General features: G+C 35.8%; 4 protein-coding genes across 4 annotated transcripts; 1 reads left to right on the top strand and 3 right to left on the bottom strand.

Moving 5' to 3' along the window:
- Positions 1-347: 347 nt before the first annotated feature.
- Positions 348-1,402, bottom strand: LOC114751857 (expansin-A9-like). Its single transcript, XM_028940543.1, has 3 exons — positions 1,257-1,402; positions 747-1,049; positions 348-654 (listed from the first exon to the last, which is right to left on the bottom strand). The coding sequence occupies exons 1-3, from the start codon at positions 1,400-1,402 to the stop codon at positions 348-350; spliced, it is 756 nt and encodes a 251-aa protein (XP_028796376.1).
- Positions 1,403-5,954: 4,552 nt separating this feature from the next.
- LOC114751860 (thaumatin-like protein 1b) lies at positions 5,955-7,435 on the top strand. The gene is made up of 2 exons (XM_028940546.1): positions 5,955-6,009; positions 6,759-7,435. Exons 1-2 carry the CDS (start codon positions 5,955-5,957, stop codon positions 7,433-7,435), a joined length of 732 nt encoding a protein of 243 aa, XP_028796379.1.
- A 1,542-nt stretch (positions 7,436-8,977) lies between these two features.
- LOC114751859 (thaumatin-like protein 1b) lies at positions 8,978-10,113 on the bottom strand. The gene is made up of 2 exons (XM_028940545.1): positions 10,014-10,113; positions 8,978-9,868 (listed from the first exon to the last, which is right to left on the bottom strand). Exons 1-2 carry the CDS (start codon positions 10,063-10,065, stop codon positions 9,189-9,191), a joined length of 732 nt encoding a protein of 243 aa, XP_028796378.1. The 5' UTR covers positions 10,066-10,113; the 3' UTR covers positions 8,978-9,188.
- Positions 10,114-13,275: 3,162 nt separating this feature from the next.
- On the bottom strand, positions 13,276-14,179 carry LOC114751858 (thaumatin-like protein 1b). Its single transcript, XM_028940544.1, has 2 exons — positions 14,128-14,179; positions 13,276-13,988 (listed from the first exon to the last, which is right to left on the bottom strand). Exons 1-2 carry the CDS (start codon positions 14,177-14,179, stop codon positions 13,276-13,278), a joined length of 765 nt encoding a protein of 254 aa, XP_028796377.1.
- Between the last annotated feature and the right edge of the window lie 4,324 nt (positions 14,180-18,503).

The following is an 18,503-nucleotide window of genomic DNA, read 5'->3' as shown; positions in this document are numbered from 1 at the left end:
ATCTAAACTATTTAAAATCAGCTTTAATGGTCTAAATTTAAAATTTTCAACCAATAAGTTTTAAGTAAAAAATTTCTTTTTAAAAGACATATAGTTAAGAGATTATATTTATTTTGATTACATACCTATTAAAAGAAAAACACTTTTTAAAAAAACAAAAATATTAAATATTAAATATTGGTTGTTTATATTAAATTTAAATGGTTGAGATTTAATAAACATTATGATGCTTATCACTGTGATGAGTACTAAAACTGGTTTTTCTTTTTCTCATAATTAATTAACCGAAACAACATCTGTTTTTACCAGGTGGCTAGGGTTTAGGAAGACCATTATCTACACGTACTCTAAACAAAGTTCTGGGCTTCATAGGTTTGGCCGAACTCCCAGTCCCTGGGACAAACAGAGGAGGAGGTCACGGCCTGGCCATCGCTTGTTTGGACACGGAAGCTCAAGTCGCCTCCGACTAACTTATCATGAAGCACCCATTTCTGACCCCACTCTCTCTTCATCTCTTTCCATTCCGAGTTCCCACTCTTCACCTGCACGCCCACCACATCACCGGCTCCTCCCACATTCCACAGCGACACCGCGTTGTAGTATGGATTCCCTGTTATCTTCAATTTAATCCCTCCCGTCTTCTTGCACGGTACCCTATTCACACACACGCACGCACACCGTCGATCTCATCAGGTGCACAGATTGAAAACTATTAGAGCTATATTATCAACACAGGGCTAATGAACCTGCGGTACTCGACGGGGACTACGCCGGCCTTGAAGTCGGTGGCGATCTTGGTGAAGGAAGATTTGGCTAAATCAAAGTGCTCTTTTGGAGGATTGCACCATCCTCCATCGGAGCCTGGCGGGCAAAGGTTGGTGGCAGTGACCTCAACAACGGGTTGGCCTGGCTTGCACCATTGAGGAGAATCCACACATCGAATTTCGTAACACGCCCCGCATTTCTGTCCCTCGTTGAACATCGCCGAGCTCACCGCTGCTGTATCAACGTACCCTTGTCGTGCGACATCATCGTATCCACATGCTCCCCTGCGCGCACATGTAACTAGATTTAATTAACTAGAAAATATATCTTGACCCAAAAAAAACCTAGAAAAGATATCATATACTCTTCGGGTCCTAAATACATGACCCTTATACACACTGGTATAAGGGTCTTATATTTAGGACTGAAGGAGTATAATGTTAGTTATATAGTAGTATCAATTAGAATTTTGCAATGCTTGTTACACGCACACACCGTATGATGTGGAGCTTCCTTCGTAGAAGGTGGCCTGAGCTTTCTTCCATGGACCTGGGAAAGTTGCGCGCACGCAAGGGAGCGGAACAGCCACGAGAAAGAGGAAGGAGGAGGCGAAAAGGGTGGTAAAAGAAAAGGCCATGGTGACAATTGAGGTTTACCAAATATTATTGTCGTGGGTTTCTGTTTCTGGTGTGTGCATGGGATCTCTTATCGTAGAAATGTTTTGACTAAATATATATGCGGTACAAGAAATTGGCAATATTAAGTATACTTTTCTTGTTTAGGCACAGGGGCGAGATTTTCACTCTGCGCCTCTCTTACCATATGAGGTCGCCAGCCACAGGCTATTGTTGGTCGGATATTTTCGGCATCAGATTGAAAAAAATGGATTATCAAATATCTTGTTGTTTAGGTCTTTTATTACTAAAATATGAAATTTAGAAAATAGAGAATGGGCCCGGGGGGGGGAGCGGGAACCTAAAAACCACAGGGAGACAAATGTACACAAACTTTTCTGTATATATAGTAATGGACTAATGGGACTACCAACGCATTTTCATGCAGAAGCTCAAGCTGCGAAAATCACTTTTCTGAACAAGTGTCCTTACACAGTATGGCCGGCAACGCGAGCCGATGACCAGAGGCTCTAACTGCCCACGACCGGCCTTGAGATCGTGAAAGTACCATCCTCTTGGTCTGGTCGGTTCTCAGCTCGAACTGGATGCTCTGCTGACTTTGGCAAGGTCGCCTGCTCCGCCGCGGACCTTAGGCCCCGATGAAGATAGATGGCCAGATGCCATGGTGCCGGTGGGCCCCAACTCTTCGGTAACCTGGTTTTAGTTGTTGGGCCAGGTGATTAACAAAATCCTAAGAAAACCCGTGTAAGGCTGGGCCTTAGGCTGGGATAAGTACCATCGCGATCTGGCCCCCATGCACAAGCTCGCACCCATAATTGAAAGGGGATTTTAAACTTTGTTAATGTTAAATAAAATAAAACAGTAATTAATGAGCCTTGCGCGCACAGTAGAATAATTTTCTGGAACATTTTATGAGGTGTTTGGATATCACAAGAAATACTTTTTAAAAGCACTTTTTTACAAATCGAGATAAACTCCTTCACATATTTATTTTGTATACTGTAGAATTACTTTTAAAACTATAGTCTGGTTTTGATTCAAACACATTCTTAATATAAAGTGAATGAAGCAATCAGAATTGGTTTATTTAATATCTTTTTTTTTTCAGTGAAATGTTTTATTTAATATCTTCAAAGTTCAAACACAACTTTGAATTCAGCTTTCCCGGCTAATGCTCGTTGATTAATTTTACCCACTCTTTACCTTCTAAGACCCGCAAAAATTATGGAATTAGAATTAATTAATGCAACTAACGCAGTGTAGTCTTCTTTCATGGATTGTGTGGCGGGTTTGGTTTCTTCAGAATAAGTGCTCTTGTAACGAACCGCCGCCATTGGTATTTCATCAGAACGATTGGGTACGCAGAGTAATAAGGGATCTCATTTTTATGAATACGTATGTCGACGGACCATGTTGTTGGCATTGTGTTCTTATTATTAGATCATTTTCAGTCTCCTCTATATTCTCCGTAATGGCTCAACTGGGTAATAAATTAAACTAAAATGCTTAATTTGAAACCAACCGCTGAGTTTAATTATCCTTGCGTGACCGCGACCTGGATGCCCATTATCTTCAACGCTAATAAATACTCTTTTGATTCTTAACGTATGACCTAATTAATTAATCTAAGTAAATTAATTAAGAATATTAGTTATATTAATTAACATGACATTTTTTTAAAAAAATATCCTAAGCATATTTTCTAATTTTGTCATCTCCTTTCTTATTTGATTATTGTTGAAAGAACATTAATATGATCAATTTGGAAAAAAATTGATAAACTTGTAAAATAGATATTTTATGTAGAGTCAATATCGAGTTTTTAATTAAGTCTTACATTAAAAACTGACATAGTAGAATATTGTTCGTAATGAGTAATCTTAATATGTCAGAGACTTGCACATGTTAGCCTTGGATTCAACATTCGAATGAAACGCACGCACGCCTCCCAACCAGCAGCATTCTTCTGGAAACGAGGAAGTTTTATGATGGCATTGTTATTGATATAATTATTAATTAATATCATATATCATAATTAAAAATGGAGCAGCCGAGCAGATGTTATTTGTACATATAAAATTAATTAAAGTAATAAGAGATAATAATGACATTGTTTTTTATATGTTTATAAATAATTTTGTTTATACAACCATGCCCAAGCATTACGCCAAGATCAGTGATGGAAAAATTAAAAGATAAACTCATGGGGGATGAAATTAAAGACGAAGTCAAGTCAGGGGAAGAAAATTGGACCTCAGCGCGCATTGGTTGAGGTATTGGAGTCAAGTCCAAAGTGACGCCAGGTCTGGTTTCTTCGTCAATCCTCAACCACATCAGGTTTCTTCTATGTTGAACAAACAAATGTTGTAGTGGAACAAAGACAAAATATGCCAAGCAAATGTGGATTTTTTTGAAGGCTGGTTAATTGTAAAATAGACAGGTGTATATTATTGACTAATTTCATTCAAAACCCTTTTTTTCCGTGTGCAGAAAGTCCGTAAGAAATCCCAAATTAAATACCGCAATTGACTAGAAAACAGCCTTAATTAGATGGGCTCATGTCGTTCACCTACAAATTCATGCATCTATGTAATAACATTATAATATTTCAATTCATGAAGTTTCTAATTTAATCTTTAAGTTATATTTATAAATAAAGACATGTAGAAAAGCTAGTAATAGAATACAAGGGTCACTGCAAAACCGCGTGTGGAGAAAAGATTTAGTTAATGGCACATGATTCGTTACTTGCATCAGTTAAAAGCAAATTTCCACGTCTGAAGAGAGAAAAGTATGGAATCAGTTGATCAGCTTCCATATTGGTGACTCTGGTTAGTTAAACTAATTCGTGTACACTTATTCAAATGTATGTTCAAATGCGTGGAAAAGCTAGACCTGAACAAACTGTATATATGTATCCAGTTGGAGGAGATGATATCCGCTACAGCTATCTTTCAGGAGTTAAATGGACGCTCCTGATTGCACAAACCAAAACGCACGGTTTCATTAACTTAACATGGTGAGTTACGTTGCAAATTTTGTTTTTGTGCAAGCGTGATGGATTGTTCTGGCATCCGATTATACAGTATATAAAGTAAATATGTAATAAAAATTATTTTGATTTGTATAAAAACACTTTAACAAGTGCTTATGGGGTTGATAAACAATTCCGTACAACAAAAAAGGTTGAAATAATATCACAGATTGCGCGCGCAGGCATGGGATTATATATATATATATATATATATATTTTAAACTTAAGTGTCCCATTATTTGCATAATTATTACTCAGAAAGTAGTAGCGTAACTAGTGTTGTGAATTGTGACCTGTGAACAAATATACAATTTACTATATCTTCGTTATTAATTGATTTGATATCATATCAGTAATATTTATAAAAACAGAACGGTGCAGCTTGGAAAGAACGAAGCAAAGGAAAATCTAGTTTATTGTGTAAAAATAAAAGAGAGAAAAAACCTGCCTTAACATTTATGCTCTCCTGTTTTATGAAGATGATTCCCCCCGCAATTCTTCATTTGAAGCTCCCATTTTCTGAACTTTGCGGCTATATATGACTTGCATAAAAGAAGTTTTGGTGCGTATGTTACTCCTCTGGTCCTATTTATAAGGCAGAGTGAGAGGGTACTTTTTGATCCTATTTATAAAATATTGAGAGAAATTTTTTGTATTGATGTATAATTTTATCCCTAATTTATTATTGTGCTGACTTTATTTACATGAAGTATAATGTATATTAAATAAGGATAAAGTTGAAAAGTTATTAAATTTTAAATGAAAGTTAATGAAATTTGAAGTTTTCCTTAGTTTGTGTAAAATATGCTGAAAGTGTCTTATAAATATAACCAGAAGGGTACTTGTTAACTAACTGGTGGTGACAAGAAAAATAAAATGACAGAAGTGCCCCTTCTGTTTTCTCCATTACTCCTCCCTAAAACAAGGCAGCTGTGTCTACTTTTCATGGTAATCTCTCAAGTTAATCATATTTATAAATCACTTATAATATATTTTACACGGACAAAAGAAAAACTTCAAACTTTATTAACTCTACCTTAAAATTCAACCATATTTTAATCTTATCAATATTTAATAAATATACAAAGTTAATACAATAATAAATAAATAGTGAAATTGTACATTCATGTAAAAATTTTCTTTCTTTGCCTTATAAATAGGACTAAATTTTTTTTCTTTCTCTGTCGTAGAGGAATACATTAATTGATCAAGCAAAATCAAACCACTTGTCGTATATAATATAATATGAATTGTGAGGGTGCTCCTTAATTACATATTAATGGCAGAACTTTAATTTTATATATTAATTACTACTCTATTTGGGTTTGGGCAGAGTATGGATTTTCAATATACTTAATGCGTCCACTTATGCTCAGAAATGAATGCTCCCCGATGCACCATGGACACGTGACAAAGGCTCACTCTCTGATGCTAGCTTCATCAAGCCAAGCTGCCTCTATATATACATTCCCTCCATCGCCACCTCCAAACTCCCACTTACATTACCTTCCTTTACCACCATGAATACTCAGCCTGTTCTCTCCCTTACCCTGGCCTCCTTCTTCTTCTTCTCTGGTATGTTCGCATTTATATATACCTCTTCTGTCTTCCTCTAATATTTCTCTCATCATCACTTTATTCTTCTTCCTTTTAATGTCTCTTCTTTTTTAAACTCTTCTGGTCCTATTTATAAAGCACTTCCAGCATGTTTGACATAGACTAAAAAAATCTTAAATTTTATTAACTCTCATTTAAAATTTAATGACTTTCTGACTTTATCCCTATTTAATATACATTATACCTTGTATAAACAATATAATAAATAAAGAGTAAAATTGTACATCCATATAAAAAATTTCTCTTGGTGCCCTATAAATAGGATCAGAAAATATCTTTTCTCTTTACTATGTAAATAGGACCAGAGGAGTAAACACTAGTAGTTGACCTATATTTAAGTTATACTCCTCCGGTCCTAATTATAAGACCCAATTGACTTATTTGAGGAGATTAAGGAAATAAGTTAAGTTGGTTATTTATAATAAATAAGTGTTGTCATTCCTAAAATATCCTTGCTAATTAAGTATATTGGCTAAAACTATTATTATTAGAAGGATTATCTTGAAAAAAAATGCATAAATATAAGAGACAAAATGGATTGGGGTCTTATAATTAGGACCAAATAAAAAGTCAAATGGGGTCTTATAATAAGGACCGGAGGAGTATATTAAGTTCACGTTTGATTGTGCATGTATTCTCGGAATACTAAACGCATACACACATTTTAGCTGCGTAATGTTCAATAACGCACACGCGTTATCATGCAGGAGCTCAAGCAGCCACAATCACTTTCACCAACAGGTGCCCATACACTGTATGGCCGGGAACTCTAACCGGCGACCAAAAGTCTCAACTACCCACAACTGGGTTCGAGTTGGCTAGCGGAGCGTCCAACACTGTGGGCGTTCCGTCTCCATGGTCGGGCCGCTTCTGGGCGCGAACCGGCTGTTCTAATAATGCCGGCAAATTCACTTGCGCCACCGCAGACTGTGGCTCCGGCCAACTAGCATGCAACGGCGCTGGTGCGGCCCCACCCGCAACCCTAATGGAACTCACCGTAGCGGTAAACGGCGGACAGGATTTCTACGACGTGAGCAACGTGGACGGGTTCAACGTCCCCATGTCCATAGCTCCGCAAGGTGGAACTGGAGCGTGCAAGCCATCTAGCTGTCCGACGAACATCAACGCGGCGTGCCCGGCGGAGCTGCAAGTGAGGGGCTCAGGTGGGAACGCGATCGCGTGCAAGAGCGCTTGCTTGGCTTTCAATCAGCCTCAGTATTGTTGTACTGGGAGCTTTGGGACGCCGGCTACTTGCCCTCCCACTGATTACTCAAAGTTTTTCAAGCAGCAATGTCCTGATGCTTACAGCTACGCTTTTGATGATAAGAGCAGTACCTTCACTTGTTCTGGAGCTCCTAACTATGCCATAATGTTCTGTCCTTGAACCCGAGGTGGAAGATGATCTCTCGTAATTATCATTAAGTACTCTACATGATGTATAATAATGGCAGGAAATATGTATCGTGAGGAGGGAATGAATCGCTGCATTTAATGGATGGTGAATATTGTACTATCGTAGCTTTGCGTATTAATAGTTATACATGTATCTCTCAGAGTCTCTGTATCTAGAAAGATGTTATGTTTCTTTTGACGACTTTCTGAATGCTTCGACTTCAGAGCGCATATACGTATACGAGTTGTTAGAGAACATGATAAAAGAGGAGTATTAATTATTGTTTCTATAAGTGTTGGAAAATTTCTATGAGCTTTTCAAGTTAATTGTTTTTTTAAAAAAAACGGCGTTATTAATGGTCCATTAAAATATCTGAGATACCAACGCGGTCATAGAGACATACTGCCTCCGTCCCTTATTACAAGATCCAATTTTTTGAATAGATTTATCCCTTTTTATAAGATTCTCTTCGAGTTTGTCTGAGCATTTAATGCAGTATTACCTATTTTACTCCTAACTTAATGTATTTAATACATTCTCTTTCTTTATTTATATCACTATTACTTTCTCACATTTCTCCATTTATATATATAGGAGTATATTTGGAAAAAAAACTGCATTTGCTACATATTAATTACTTTTAACTAATTTTAACTGTTTTCTTAAACCATGTAATTTAGTTAAAAAGATCTTATAATAAAGGATGGAGTAGTATAGTTATCGGGTGAGACAAACGAGTTAATTTAGCTAGCGAAATCAATGTGTGAGCCATTGAGTTTTATTAAACCATGTGGTGTTATTAGGGCTCAGTAAGCACTATTTAATAATTAGGCTAGGTTCCTTACTCGTGTGGATGAATTTTGTTCACTGTAATTTCCGCTAAAATAAGTTGTTTACTATGATACAACATTGGGATATTTTGATAAACAATTATCCAGAGAAATATTTTGATCCCGGCAATGGCCCTGACCCCCAAAGTTTCATTTTTTTCAAATACCATCAGGATACAAGCGGTAAGAGAGATAAATATACAGGAGCTTTCCTTTTCCGTCTAGTTAATCAACAAATTCCACCATACTTGTTATTGTTATATCAACTCATTATCATCTTGCTCATGTACAGTTGTGATGAGTAGCATTGAATTTTTAGTAGCGGTTACGTTTTGAACGCTACTACCTCCTGATTCAGTATTAAAAATATTAGTTGCGTTAGTTATTTATAATAAATCTATGTTGTTTGGCCTAAATATCTTTGTTAATCATATACATTAAAATTATCCATTAATGAACGTGTAATCACCACAGGGATTACTTTGAAGCAAAATAGATAAATATTATAGACAAAGTAAAATGATGTTTTATATTTATAATTAATTTGAATATTTAACTACCTTTTATATTAAAAATAAGGAGACGTAGTTATCTATACATGCCATATATAAATATTATGACTTTTGATTTCATTGACTGCGTAATTGAGCGTTTGTTCAGTAGCCCCGGTGCTATGTATATCGACACGTAAATGGGTTTGAAGGCATTCAGAAAATTGAAAGAAACATTTATATATTTATATATATATCCTTCTCCAGATACAAGAAAGATGTATCGATAGTACAGGATAAAATCACCAATAAGAGCGGCCAATTTATTCTTCTCATCAGACCGTAATTATATATTTCATGCCATTATTATTTGTTACCTCGATATATAATTAATAATATGAGAGCCCATCATCTCGCCAGCGTTCAAGGACAGAATGTAATGACATAGTTAGGGCCTCCAGAGCAAGTGAAGGTGCTGTTCTTGTCATCATAGGCGTAGCTGTAAGCATCAGGGCACTGTTTCTCGAAAAATTGAGAGTAATTGGTGGGTGGGCATTTGTCTGGCCCGCCGGCGAAGCTCCCGGTACAACAGTACTCGGGCTTATTGAAGGCCAAGCAAGCACTCTTGCACGCGATCACCTTCCCATCTGAGCCCTTCATTTGCAGATCCGCCGGGCACGCCGCGTTGATGTTCGCCGGACAGCTTGACGGTTTGCAGTCGCCGGTACCGCCTTGCGGAGCTATGGACACGGGGACGTTGAACCCATCCACGTTGCTTACATCGTAAAAATCTTGTCCTTTGTTTGCCGCCACAGTAAGTTCGACTAGAGTCGCGGGTGGGGTTCCACCAGCACCGTTGCATGCCACTTGGCCGGAGCCACAGTCTCCTGTGGCGCAAGTGAACTTGCCCCCGTTATTAGAACAGCCGGTTCGGGCCCAGAAGCGACCCGACCATGGAGATGGAACGTCCACAGTGCTTGACGCTCCGTTTGTCAACTCGAACCCGGTCTTGGACAGTTGAGGCTTCTGGTCACCGGTTAGGGTTGCCGGCCATACTGTGTATGAGCACTTGTTGTTAAAAGTGATTGTGGCAGCTTGAGATCCTGCTTCAAGTTAAACATATATGTGCATTACAACATGATGTATTTAAAACATAATAAACAGAAAAGTAATATAGAAATTAAAAGGCGAGAAAACAGAGAAGGTGAAAGAAGTTAAAGGAAGAGAAGGAGGCCATGGTGAACAAACCAGAGAAAAAGAAGAAGACCAGAGTAAGGGAAAGAACAACTTGGGTATTCATGGTATGAGTATACGATGTTGGTAACAACAGGGTGTATATATGTGTGTGATCTGTGTACGAGAATGAGAAGGGACGAGGAGGGAAGAGGGGTATATATAGGCACTGAGGCTTCAAACGTTGGACTGGGTGTGGCCTACGTGTCTCGATCAGATAAATGTCCATGGCACTTCCGTGTACGCATTCAGCATTGAAAATTCATAAACTAACACACTCTCTCTCTCTCTCTGTCAAAAAGGACAGATTTCCTCGTCTCTTTTGCCACAGATATTCAAGGAGTAGCTCGTAATTTATATTCTAGTCTAGATGTTTGATTTTAGATAATCTCTTCGTTACTTTTTAACTAAATAATCCTATTTAAATAAAAATTAAATCCATGTATAATCTGTATTTATCCATTTCAAAAGACTACTGGAATCTGATCTGCTCCAACTTTCTCACTTTGTGAACATTTTTTGTCTCATCACATCACCAAATTTTCTTAGACTGGTTTGAAATAGTTTACGAAAATATACTTATACTACCTCTAGTCCTAATTATAAAAATTAGTTGACTAATTTGAGAAGATTAAGAAAATAAGTTAAGTTAGTTATTTATTATAAATAAGTGTTGTCTTTCCTAAAATATCTTTTTTAATCTAGTTATTAAAATTTAATCTGTTCATTATAATGAATAATGTTATATAAATATATAATGCTTGAGGAAAAAAACGGTGAGGTTTTCATTCTGATAAGCAAGCAAGCATCGTGGCAGCAGGGCGAGGGAGGGCATTGAACAAAATGCGGCCCCCAGCTTTTGCGTTACGTGAGATTAGTCAATAGCTCGTCCATCTACCTATTTTAGTGTTAGGCCCAAAAACAAATTAAATGCCGCCATTTTATTCAGGTGTCAATTTTAATTTATGTTTGCTTCCCAAGAAAATCTAACCATGGCGTCTTTGATTCAGTAGAACTTGCGATTGTTCGTTTATTCGATCATTAATAAAAGGGCTCCTCCCTTTTTTAGGCGGCCGGCATGCAAGATTGTAAATATTAATCCTTTAATTTAATTTTTTTTTCTTAGTGAAGATAATATAATCCTTGTTTATAATTTGCACGGGATCGATAATACTAGTCCAACGCGGTGGGAACACAGGAACTGAGCGCCAAGGAGGAAAGCCTTTGCAACGAAATTTGTGGGAGAAACTGATGTACATCTGATGTCGCTTTGGTCCTTTGGACTTGAGCACTCCACTTCCTTTCACACCTCACCGATGGATGCCTTGAATCAGTTTTAATACTTTTCTTTCCAACAATAAGTGTATATTTTTACTAACAAGAGCTGAGTCTACCAGAAAAGATTAGTCTCTCAAAATAGGATGAACTGATATTTAAATCCTTACTGAGAAAGGTGTCTATAAGTAATGCTAGATGATATCTCAAATAAAATTGTTTTAATACATGATACCTATGCGTAGCAAAAAAAAAAAAGTGTATATCTTTTTTTTTAAAGAAAACATCTGTATGATTATTAGCAAAAAAAAAAGAAGATATACACACACACATATGTGTATGTACTACCTCTTGTACTTAATACAAGAGTTAATTAACTAATTTAAGTAGATTAAAAACTTTTGTTAAGATAATTATTTATAATAAATTAGTATTATCTTTGTTAAAATGACCTTTTTAATTACATGTGTTAGCTAAAATTGTCACTTAATGGAACATATAACATATACAGCTACTACAAAGATTGCTTCAGAAAAAATGAATAAATATGATAGGGGTAATGGACTAGGATCTTATACTTGGGACCAAATTAAGAGTCAAACTAGCTTTTATATTAAGAAATACTACTTTATGTCCTTAATATAAAAGCTTGTTTAACTTTCAATTTAATTCTAAATATAAGACCTCAATCTATTTTATCTCTCATATTTATCTATTTTTTTAAGTTAATTCTTGTAATAGTTGCAAATGTTAAATAATTCATTAAATGTCATTTGATTAGTAGGGATATTTTAAGAGAGATAATATCTATTTATTATAAACAATTAATTTAAAATAATTAATTAACTCTGATATTAAGAACTATACGAAGTATATAAAATCACATATCAAATGTTTTAAGGCGTGGGTCTAGCCCGGGCATAAGAGTGAAAAATCTAAAATGGCCTCAGCGATCACCAATGTCAAGTCCTCGTTAGATTTTGGATCTTACAGTACATATGACGAAGGGAGTGGATCCATCTTGACTGGGAAGCCCCGGTTATGGACAACTTTCGACAATACATTGGGCCAGGCCTTTTGGAATATGGAAGCCCAAAACCAACTTCTTACTCTGCAATGTCGAGGCTTGAGAAGGGCGTTCGGCTTTCACGTTTGCAACCCCAAAAGTTCTTTTGCCAAATGCACTTTGATCTAAATCAAGAGTTAGTCTGGCAAACAAGCCGTACAATGGAGAAAGTTAGTTTTGTAAAAGTTGCTGGGAGTAGTTTTTAACATTTTCAATTTATGTAGTGATGTTAAGTAGTTAACGAACTTTTGGCAAGTGAACCTTTAACGCATGGAACTCTGCCAGGCTACAAACCAAAACTCACACATACTTCTCACGTCATCATTAACAATACTATACACTTTTGTAATTACCTCACGTTACACGTAAGGCTCCGTTCCAGTTGTGCAATGTGAGTATATATGTCGATTGGTTTGCCTTCTTTAGCAAAACATACTAATAATAACATTTCATCAAACGATAGATGGATCCGATGAAAGTGCCACAACTTGTACGATAAGAGTCCTTGTCTGCTTGTTATTAAGCCTCACATGCCTTGATTATTATTACACCACTTTATATTCAGTCTGGTCTTTAGACCCACATGTACATGCACAGGCGCACACACTTGATATTGCCCCATATATATAACGATCCCCAATATGAAAATTTTATTTCCTGGCAAAATGTAATTTCGTCCAAAACTAACCGCAACAAATATTTTGACAAATTTTCTAACGGTTTTAAACCGTTACAAACATCATCGCATTCTCCTGCGCTTGCTTGTTTCTTCTAGTAGTTAGTGTAACTGCTGGAAATTTTATGGCGTTTTGACCATACTCTGAAGCGGTTCCGTTAATCGTTAGAAAACTGTTTCTTACATTTGATTTTCTAGCGATTTGTTCAACCATTACAAATGTTATTTGTTGCGGTTAAAACAACTAGAAACGTCATAATTTAACCGCTAAAAATACATATTTTTTGTGTAGTAGTACAAAATGTAACGACATAGTCAGGGCCTCCAAAGCAGGTGAAGGTGCTGTTCTTGTCATCATAAGCGTAGCTGTAAGCATCAGGGCACTGTTTCTTGAAAAATTGAGAGTAATTGGTGGGTGGGCATTTGTCTGGCCCGCCGGCGAAGCTCCCAGTACAACAGTACTCGGGCTTATTGAAGGCCCAGCAAGCACTCGTGCACGCGATCACCTTCCCATCTGAGCCCACCAATTGCAGCTCCGACGGGCACGCCGCGTTGATGTTCGCCGGACAGCTTGATGGTTTGCAGTCGCCAGTACCGTCTTGCGGAGCTATGGACATGGGGACGTTGAACCCATCCACGTTGCTCACATCGTAAAAATCTTGTCCTTTGTTTGCCGCCACAGTAAGTTCGACTAGGGTCGCGGGTGGGCTTCCACCAACACCGTTGCATTCCACTTGGCCAGAGCCACAATCTCCTGTGTCGCAAGTGAACTTGCCCCCGTTATCAAAACAGCCGGTTCGACCCCAGAAGTGACCCGACCATAGAGAAGGAACGCCCACAATGCTTGACGCTCCGCTTGTCAACTCGAACCCGGTCGTGGACAGTTGAGGCTTCTGGTCATAGGTTAGGGTTCCCGGCCATACTGTGTATGGGCACAGGTTGTTAAAAGTGATTGTGGCAGCTTGAGATCCTGCTTGAAGTTAAACATATATGTGCATTACAACAGATGTATTTAGAACATAATAAAGACAAAAGTAATATAGAAATTAAAAGACGAGAAAACAGAGAAGGCGAAAGAAGTTAGGAAGAGAAGGAGGCCATGGTGAACATACCAGAGAAAAAAAGGAAGACCAGAATAAGGGAAAGAACAACTTGGGTATTCATGGAATCATGGTATGAGTATACGATGTTGGTACTAATAGGGAAGGTATATTTGTGTGATCTGTGCACGAGAATGAGAAGGGACGAGGAGGGAAGAGGGGTATATATAGGCACTGAGGCTTCAAACGTTGGACGGGGTGTGGGCTACGTGTCCATCGATCAGACAAATGTCCACGGCAAGCATTGAAAATTCATAAACTAACACTCTCTCTCTCTCTCTAAAAAAAAAGGACAGATTTTCCTCATCTCTCCTGCCACAGATATTCAAGGAGTGGCTCGTAACTTATATTCTAGTCTAGATGTTTGATTTTAGAGCATCTCTTCGTTACTTTTTAATTAAATAATCCTATTTAAATAAAAATTAAATCCATGTATAATCTGTATGTATCCATTTCAAAAGAAATTTTTAATTTACATCTGTCCTGCTGGAATCTGATCTGCTCCAACTTTGTCACTTTGTGAACATTTTTTGTCTTATCACATCACCAAATTTTCTTAGACCGGTTTAAAATAGTTTACGGAAATATACTTATAGCTATTAAAAATCTGTTCATTATAATGAAGAATGTTATATATATATATAATGCTTGAGGAAAAAAACGGTGAGGTTTTAATACGGATAAGTAAGCATCGTGGCAGGAGGGTGAGGGAGGGCACTGAACAAAATGCGGCCGCCAGCTGTTGCGTTACGTGAGATTAGTCAATAACTCGTCCATCTGTCTATTTTAGTTTTCGGCCCAAAAACAAATTAAATGCCGCCATTTTCTTCAAGTGTCAATTTTAATTTATGTTTGTTTCCCAAAGAAGATCTAACCATGGCGTCTTTGATTCAGTAGAACCTGCGCTTGTTTGTTTATTCGATCTTTAATCAAAGGGCTCCACTCTTTTTTAGGTGGCCGGCATGCCAGATTGTAAATATCAATCCTTTAATTTATTTTTTTTCTCAGTGAATATAATGTAATCCTTGTTTATAATTTGCACGGGATCGATAATACCAGTCCAACATGGTGGGAACACAAGAACTGAGCGCCAAGGAGGAAAGCCTCTGGGCCCGAAATTTGTGGGAGCCACTGACGTACATCCGGCGTCGCTTTGGACTTGACCACTTGAGTACTCCACTTCCTTCCACACGTCACTGATGGATGCCTTGAATCAATTTTAATATTTTTATTTTCAACAATAAGTGTATATTTTTACTAACAAGAGTTGAGTTTAATAGAAAATATTAATCTATCAAAACGTGGTGAATTAAGATTCAGATTCCTGTTAGGAAAAGTGCTCACATTTTATGCTTGACAATACTTCAAACAGGATTGCCTCCAATAAATGATACAAATGCGTAGGGAAAAAAGTGCATATTTTTTTAAAAAAGAAAATCTCTGCACGATTCTTAACAATAAAAGAGATATATCTATATGTATTATCTCTCGTGCTCAATATAAGAATTAGTTAATTAATTTGAGCAGATTAAAAATATTTATTAAGTTAGTTATTTGGAGTGAATTGGTGTTGTCTTCCCTAAATGCCTGTGTTAATTATATGTATTAGCTAGAAGTATCATTTAATAAAACATCTAATATATGCAACTACTACAAACGCTACCTTAAAAAAATGAATAAATATGATACATACGATATATTGGGGTCTTATGCTTAAGACTAAATTAAAAGTCAAACTAACTCTCATGTTAAGAAGTAATACTTCCATTTTTTAATATAAGAGCTTGGTCCTAAATATTTATCTATCATATTAAATGATAGATAAATATAAGATCTTAATATACTTTATCTATCATATTTATCTTTTTTTTTTAAGATAGTCATTTTAATATTTGTACACGTTAAATGATTCATTAAATGACACTTGATTAGTAAAGGTATTTCATGAAAGACAACACCAATTTATTATAAATAATTAATTTAACTAATTTTTTAATCTATTTAAATTAATTAATTAGTTTTGGATGTAGTATATAAAATCACATATCAAATGCTTTATGGGGTGGGTCTAGCCCGGGCGTAAGAGTGAAAAATCCAAAATGGCCCTAGTGAAATGGCACCAGCGATCACCAATGACAAAGTCCTAGTTGGATTTTGGACTCTACAGTATATATGATGAAGGGAGTGGATCCACCTTGACTGAAAAGCCCCAGTCATGGATGGGACCACATTCCGTGCTCATCCGGTTGGTAAGCATGGTGTGCTCAGCACTCAAAACGCTGAGCCCCAGTCATGGTCAGGAGCATTCAAAACACCAAGGAGGAAAACCTTTGGGCCCGAAATTTGCGGGAGAAACTGATGTACTCCTGTGGTCCTAATTATAAGACTCAATTAATTTATTTGAGGAGATTAAGGAAGTAAGTTAAGTTGGTTATTTATAATAAATAAGTGTTGTCATTCCTAAAATATCCTTACTAATTAAGTATATTGGCTAAAACTATTATTATTAGAAGGATTATCTTGGAAAAAAATGCATAAATATAAGAGACAAAATGGATTGGGTCTTATAATTAGGACCAAATAAAAAGTCAAATGGGTCTTATAATAAGGACCGGAGGAGTACATCTGATGTGGCTTTGGACTTGAGCATTCCCCTTCCTTTCACACCTCACCGATGGATGCCTTGAATCAGTTTTAAGGGGTGTTTGGATAGAAACAAAACTATAGTTTAAAAAGTGATTTTACGGTCTATAAAGTAAATATGTGAAGAAATTTATCTCAATTTTACAGAAAGTGCTTTTAAAAGCACTTATGGACTTATCCAAACACCCCTTAATACTTTTCTTTCCAACAATAAGTGTATATTTTTACTAACAAGTACTAACAAGAGTTGAGTCTGATAGAAAAGATTAGCCTCTCAAAATGGGATGAACCGATATTCAAATCTCTATTGAAAAAGGTGCTTGCAAGTAGTGCTTGACGATATCTCAAATAATATTGTTTCTAATACATGATACCTATGCGTAGCAAAAAAAAAGAGTGTATATCTTTTTTTTTAAAAAAGAAAACATCTGTATGATTATTAACAATAAAAATATATATATATATACATATCTGTGTATGTACTATCTCTTATGCTTAATACAAGAGTTAATTAACTAATTGGAGTAGATTAAAAACGTTTGTTAAATTAGTTATTTATAATAAATTAGTGTTATCTTCCTTAAAATGTCTTTGTTAATTAGATATGTTAACTAAAACTGTCACTTAATGGAACATGTAACATATACAACTACTACAAAGACTGCTTTAAAAAAAATGAATAAATATGATATGTGTAATATCTAATATATATATATATATAAAGAAAAAAAAAATATAAGAGTCAACTTTCCACCAACTTTGGTGGAAAGTTGAAACTTGTGAAGTGGAAAATCTGGGAGAGAGTGGAAAATGGGACAGACGCGTGGAAAAAATGGGATTAGAAAGACTCCAGGGAGATAAGGAAGACTTAAGGGAGGAAGATTTAATGCCAGAAGAAAAATGGGAGCGAGTGGTGGGAGAAATGAAGAATAAAAGAAGAGGGGACGTAGAAGTTGAGTCATCTGCGGGAAAGAAGAGAGAGAGAATGAGAGAGGCGCATAGAAGTTTTGGTATTTTGAAGGGTAATATAAGCTTTGGAGATCATCTGGGTACACAAATATAGTTCTTTTTATCAAACTTTCTTCATCAATATTTCCTATATATTTTAGGTTTCCTAATGCCAGTATTACTAAAGTGCTTACTGAAAATTTTGAGACTTATATATGATATAAATATGAAATTTTGGTAAAAGATGACTATAGAAATTTAGAAGTAAATGAGTTGTTAATTTTAATTAGTTTAGATTTGTCTATTTGTTGGTTTTTAGTGCTTAAATGAATTCTTCTAGTTGAAAAATCTGTTATATAGGATTTATATTATATTTTTACCGATTTTAAATTCAATTAAGTATTTATTTGTATTTGGGTTGTTTGACATATATTAAGATTTTAATTGGTCTAGTTTTACTTATTGGGTGATGGGGAGTTTTAAAATAATTATTATAGCTAAAAATTTTATTATTTACGGATATATATATATATATATGATAGTTATATCATTAAAGTTTTGAGTAGATTATTTATTTATAAATATTTAAAATATTATTAAATTTTTGATAGTTTGATTTTGAAGGTTTAAACTGAAAATGAGATTTTTAGAATTTAGAACATAGTAATTTTACATTTGGAAATTGTGAAAAATTCTTTTTATTAAGATAAATAATTTGGAGGTGGTAAATAAATAATTTGGCTTTTAGGAAATTTTAAGTTATACTTAATAATTTTGGGTTATGAGAGTTACGGAAT

The sequence above is a fragment of the Neltuma alba genome, unplaced genomic scaffold (assembly GCF_004799145.2).
Source record: "Neltuma alba isolate B1F8T4 unplaced genomic scaffold, ASM479914v2 tig00007140_pilon, whole genome shotgun sequence".
In the NCBI taxonomy this organism is placed as follows: Eukaryota; Viridiplantae; Streptophyta; class Magnoliopsida; order Fabales; family Fabaceae; genus Neltuma; species Neltuma alba.
This window is presented reverse-complemented; position numbering and strand designations above follow the sequence as displayed.

Coding starts and splice junctions, on each gene's coding strand:
- LOC114751857 (XM_028940543.1), bottom strand. CDS start 1,402: ATGGCCTTTTCTTTTACCACCCTTTTCGCCTCCTCCTTCCTCTTTCTC. Junction 1,050..1,256: donor AGCTCCACATCATACGGTGT/GTGCGTGTAACA, acceptor ATGTGCGCGCAG/GGGAGCATGTGGATACGATG. Junction 655..746: donor GTCCCCGTCGAGTACCGCAG/GTTCATTAGCCC, acceptor GTGTGTGAATAG/GGTACCGTGCAAGAAGACGG.
- LOC114751858 (XM_028940544.1), bottom strand. CDS start 14,179: ATGAATACCCAAGTTGTTCTTTCCCTTATTCTGGTCTTCCTTTTTTTC. Junction 13,989..14,127: donor GGTCTTCCTTTTTTTCTCTG/GTATGTTCACCA, acceptor TTTAACTTCAAG/CAGGATCTCAAGCTGCCACA.
- LOC114751859 (XM_028940545.1), bottom strand. CDS start 10,065: ATGAATACCCAAGTTGTTCTTTCCCTTACTCTGGTCTTCTTCTTTTTC. Junction 9,869..10,013: donor GGTCTTCTTCTTTTTCTCTG/GTTTGTTCACCA, acceptor AACTTGAAGCAG/GATCTCAAGCTGCCACAATC.
- LOC114751860 (XM_028940546.1), top strand. CDS start 5,955: ATGAATACTCAGCCTGTTCTCTCCCTTACCCTGGCCTCCTTCTTCTTC. Junction 6,010..6,758: donor CTCCTTCTTCTTCTTCTCTG/GTATGTTCGCAT, acceptor GTTATCATGCAG/GAGCTCAAGCAGCCACAATC.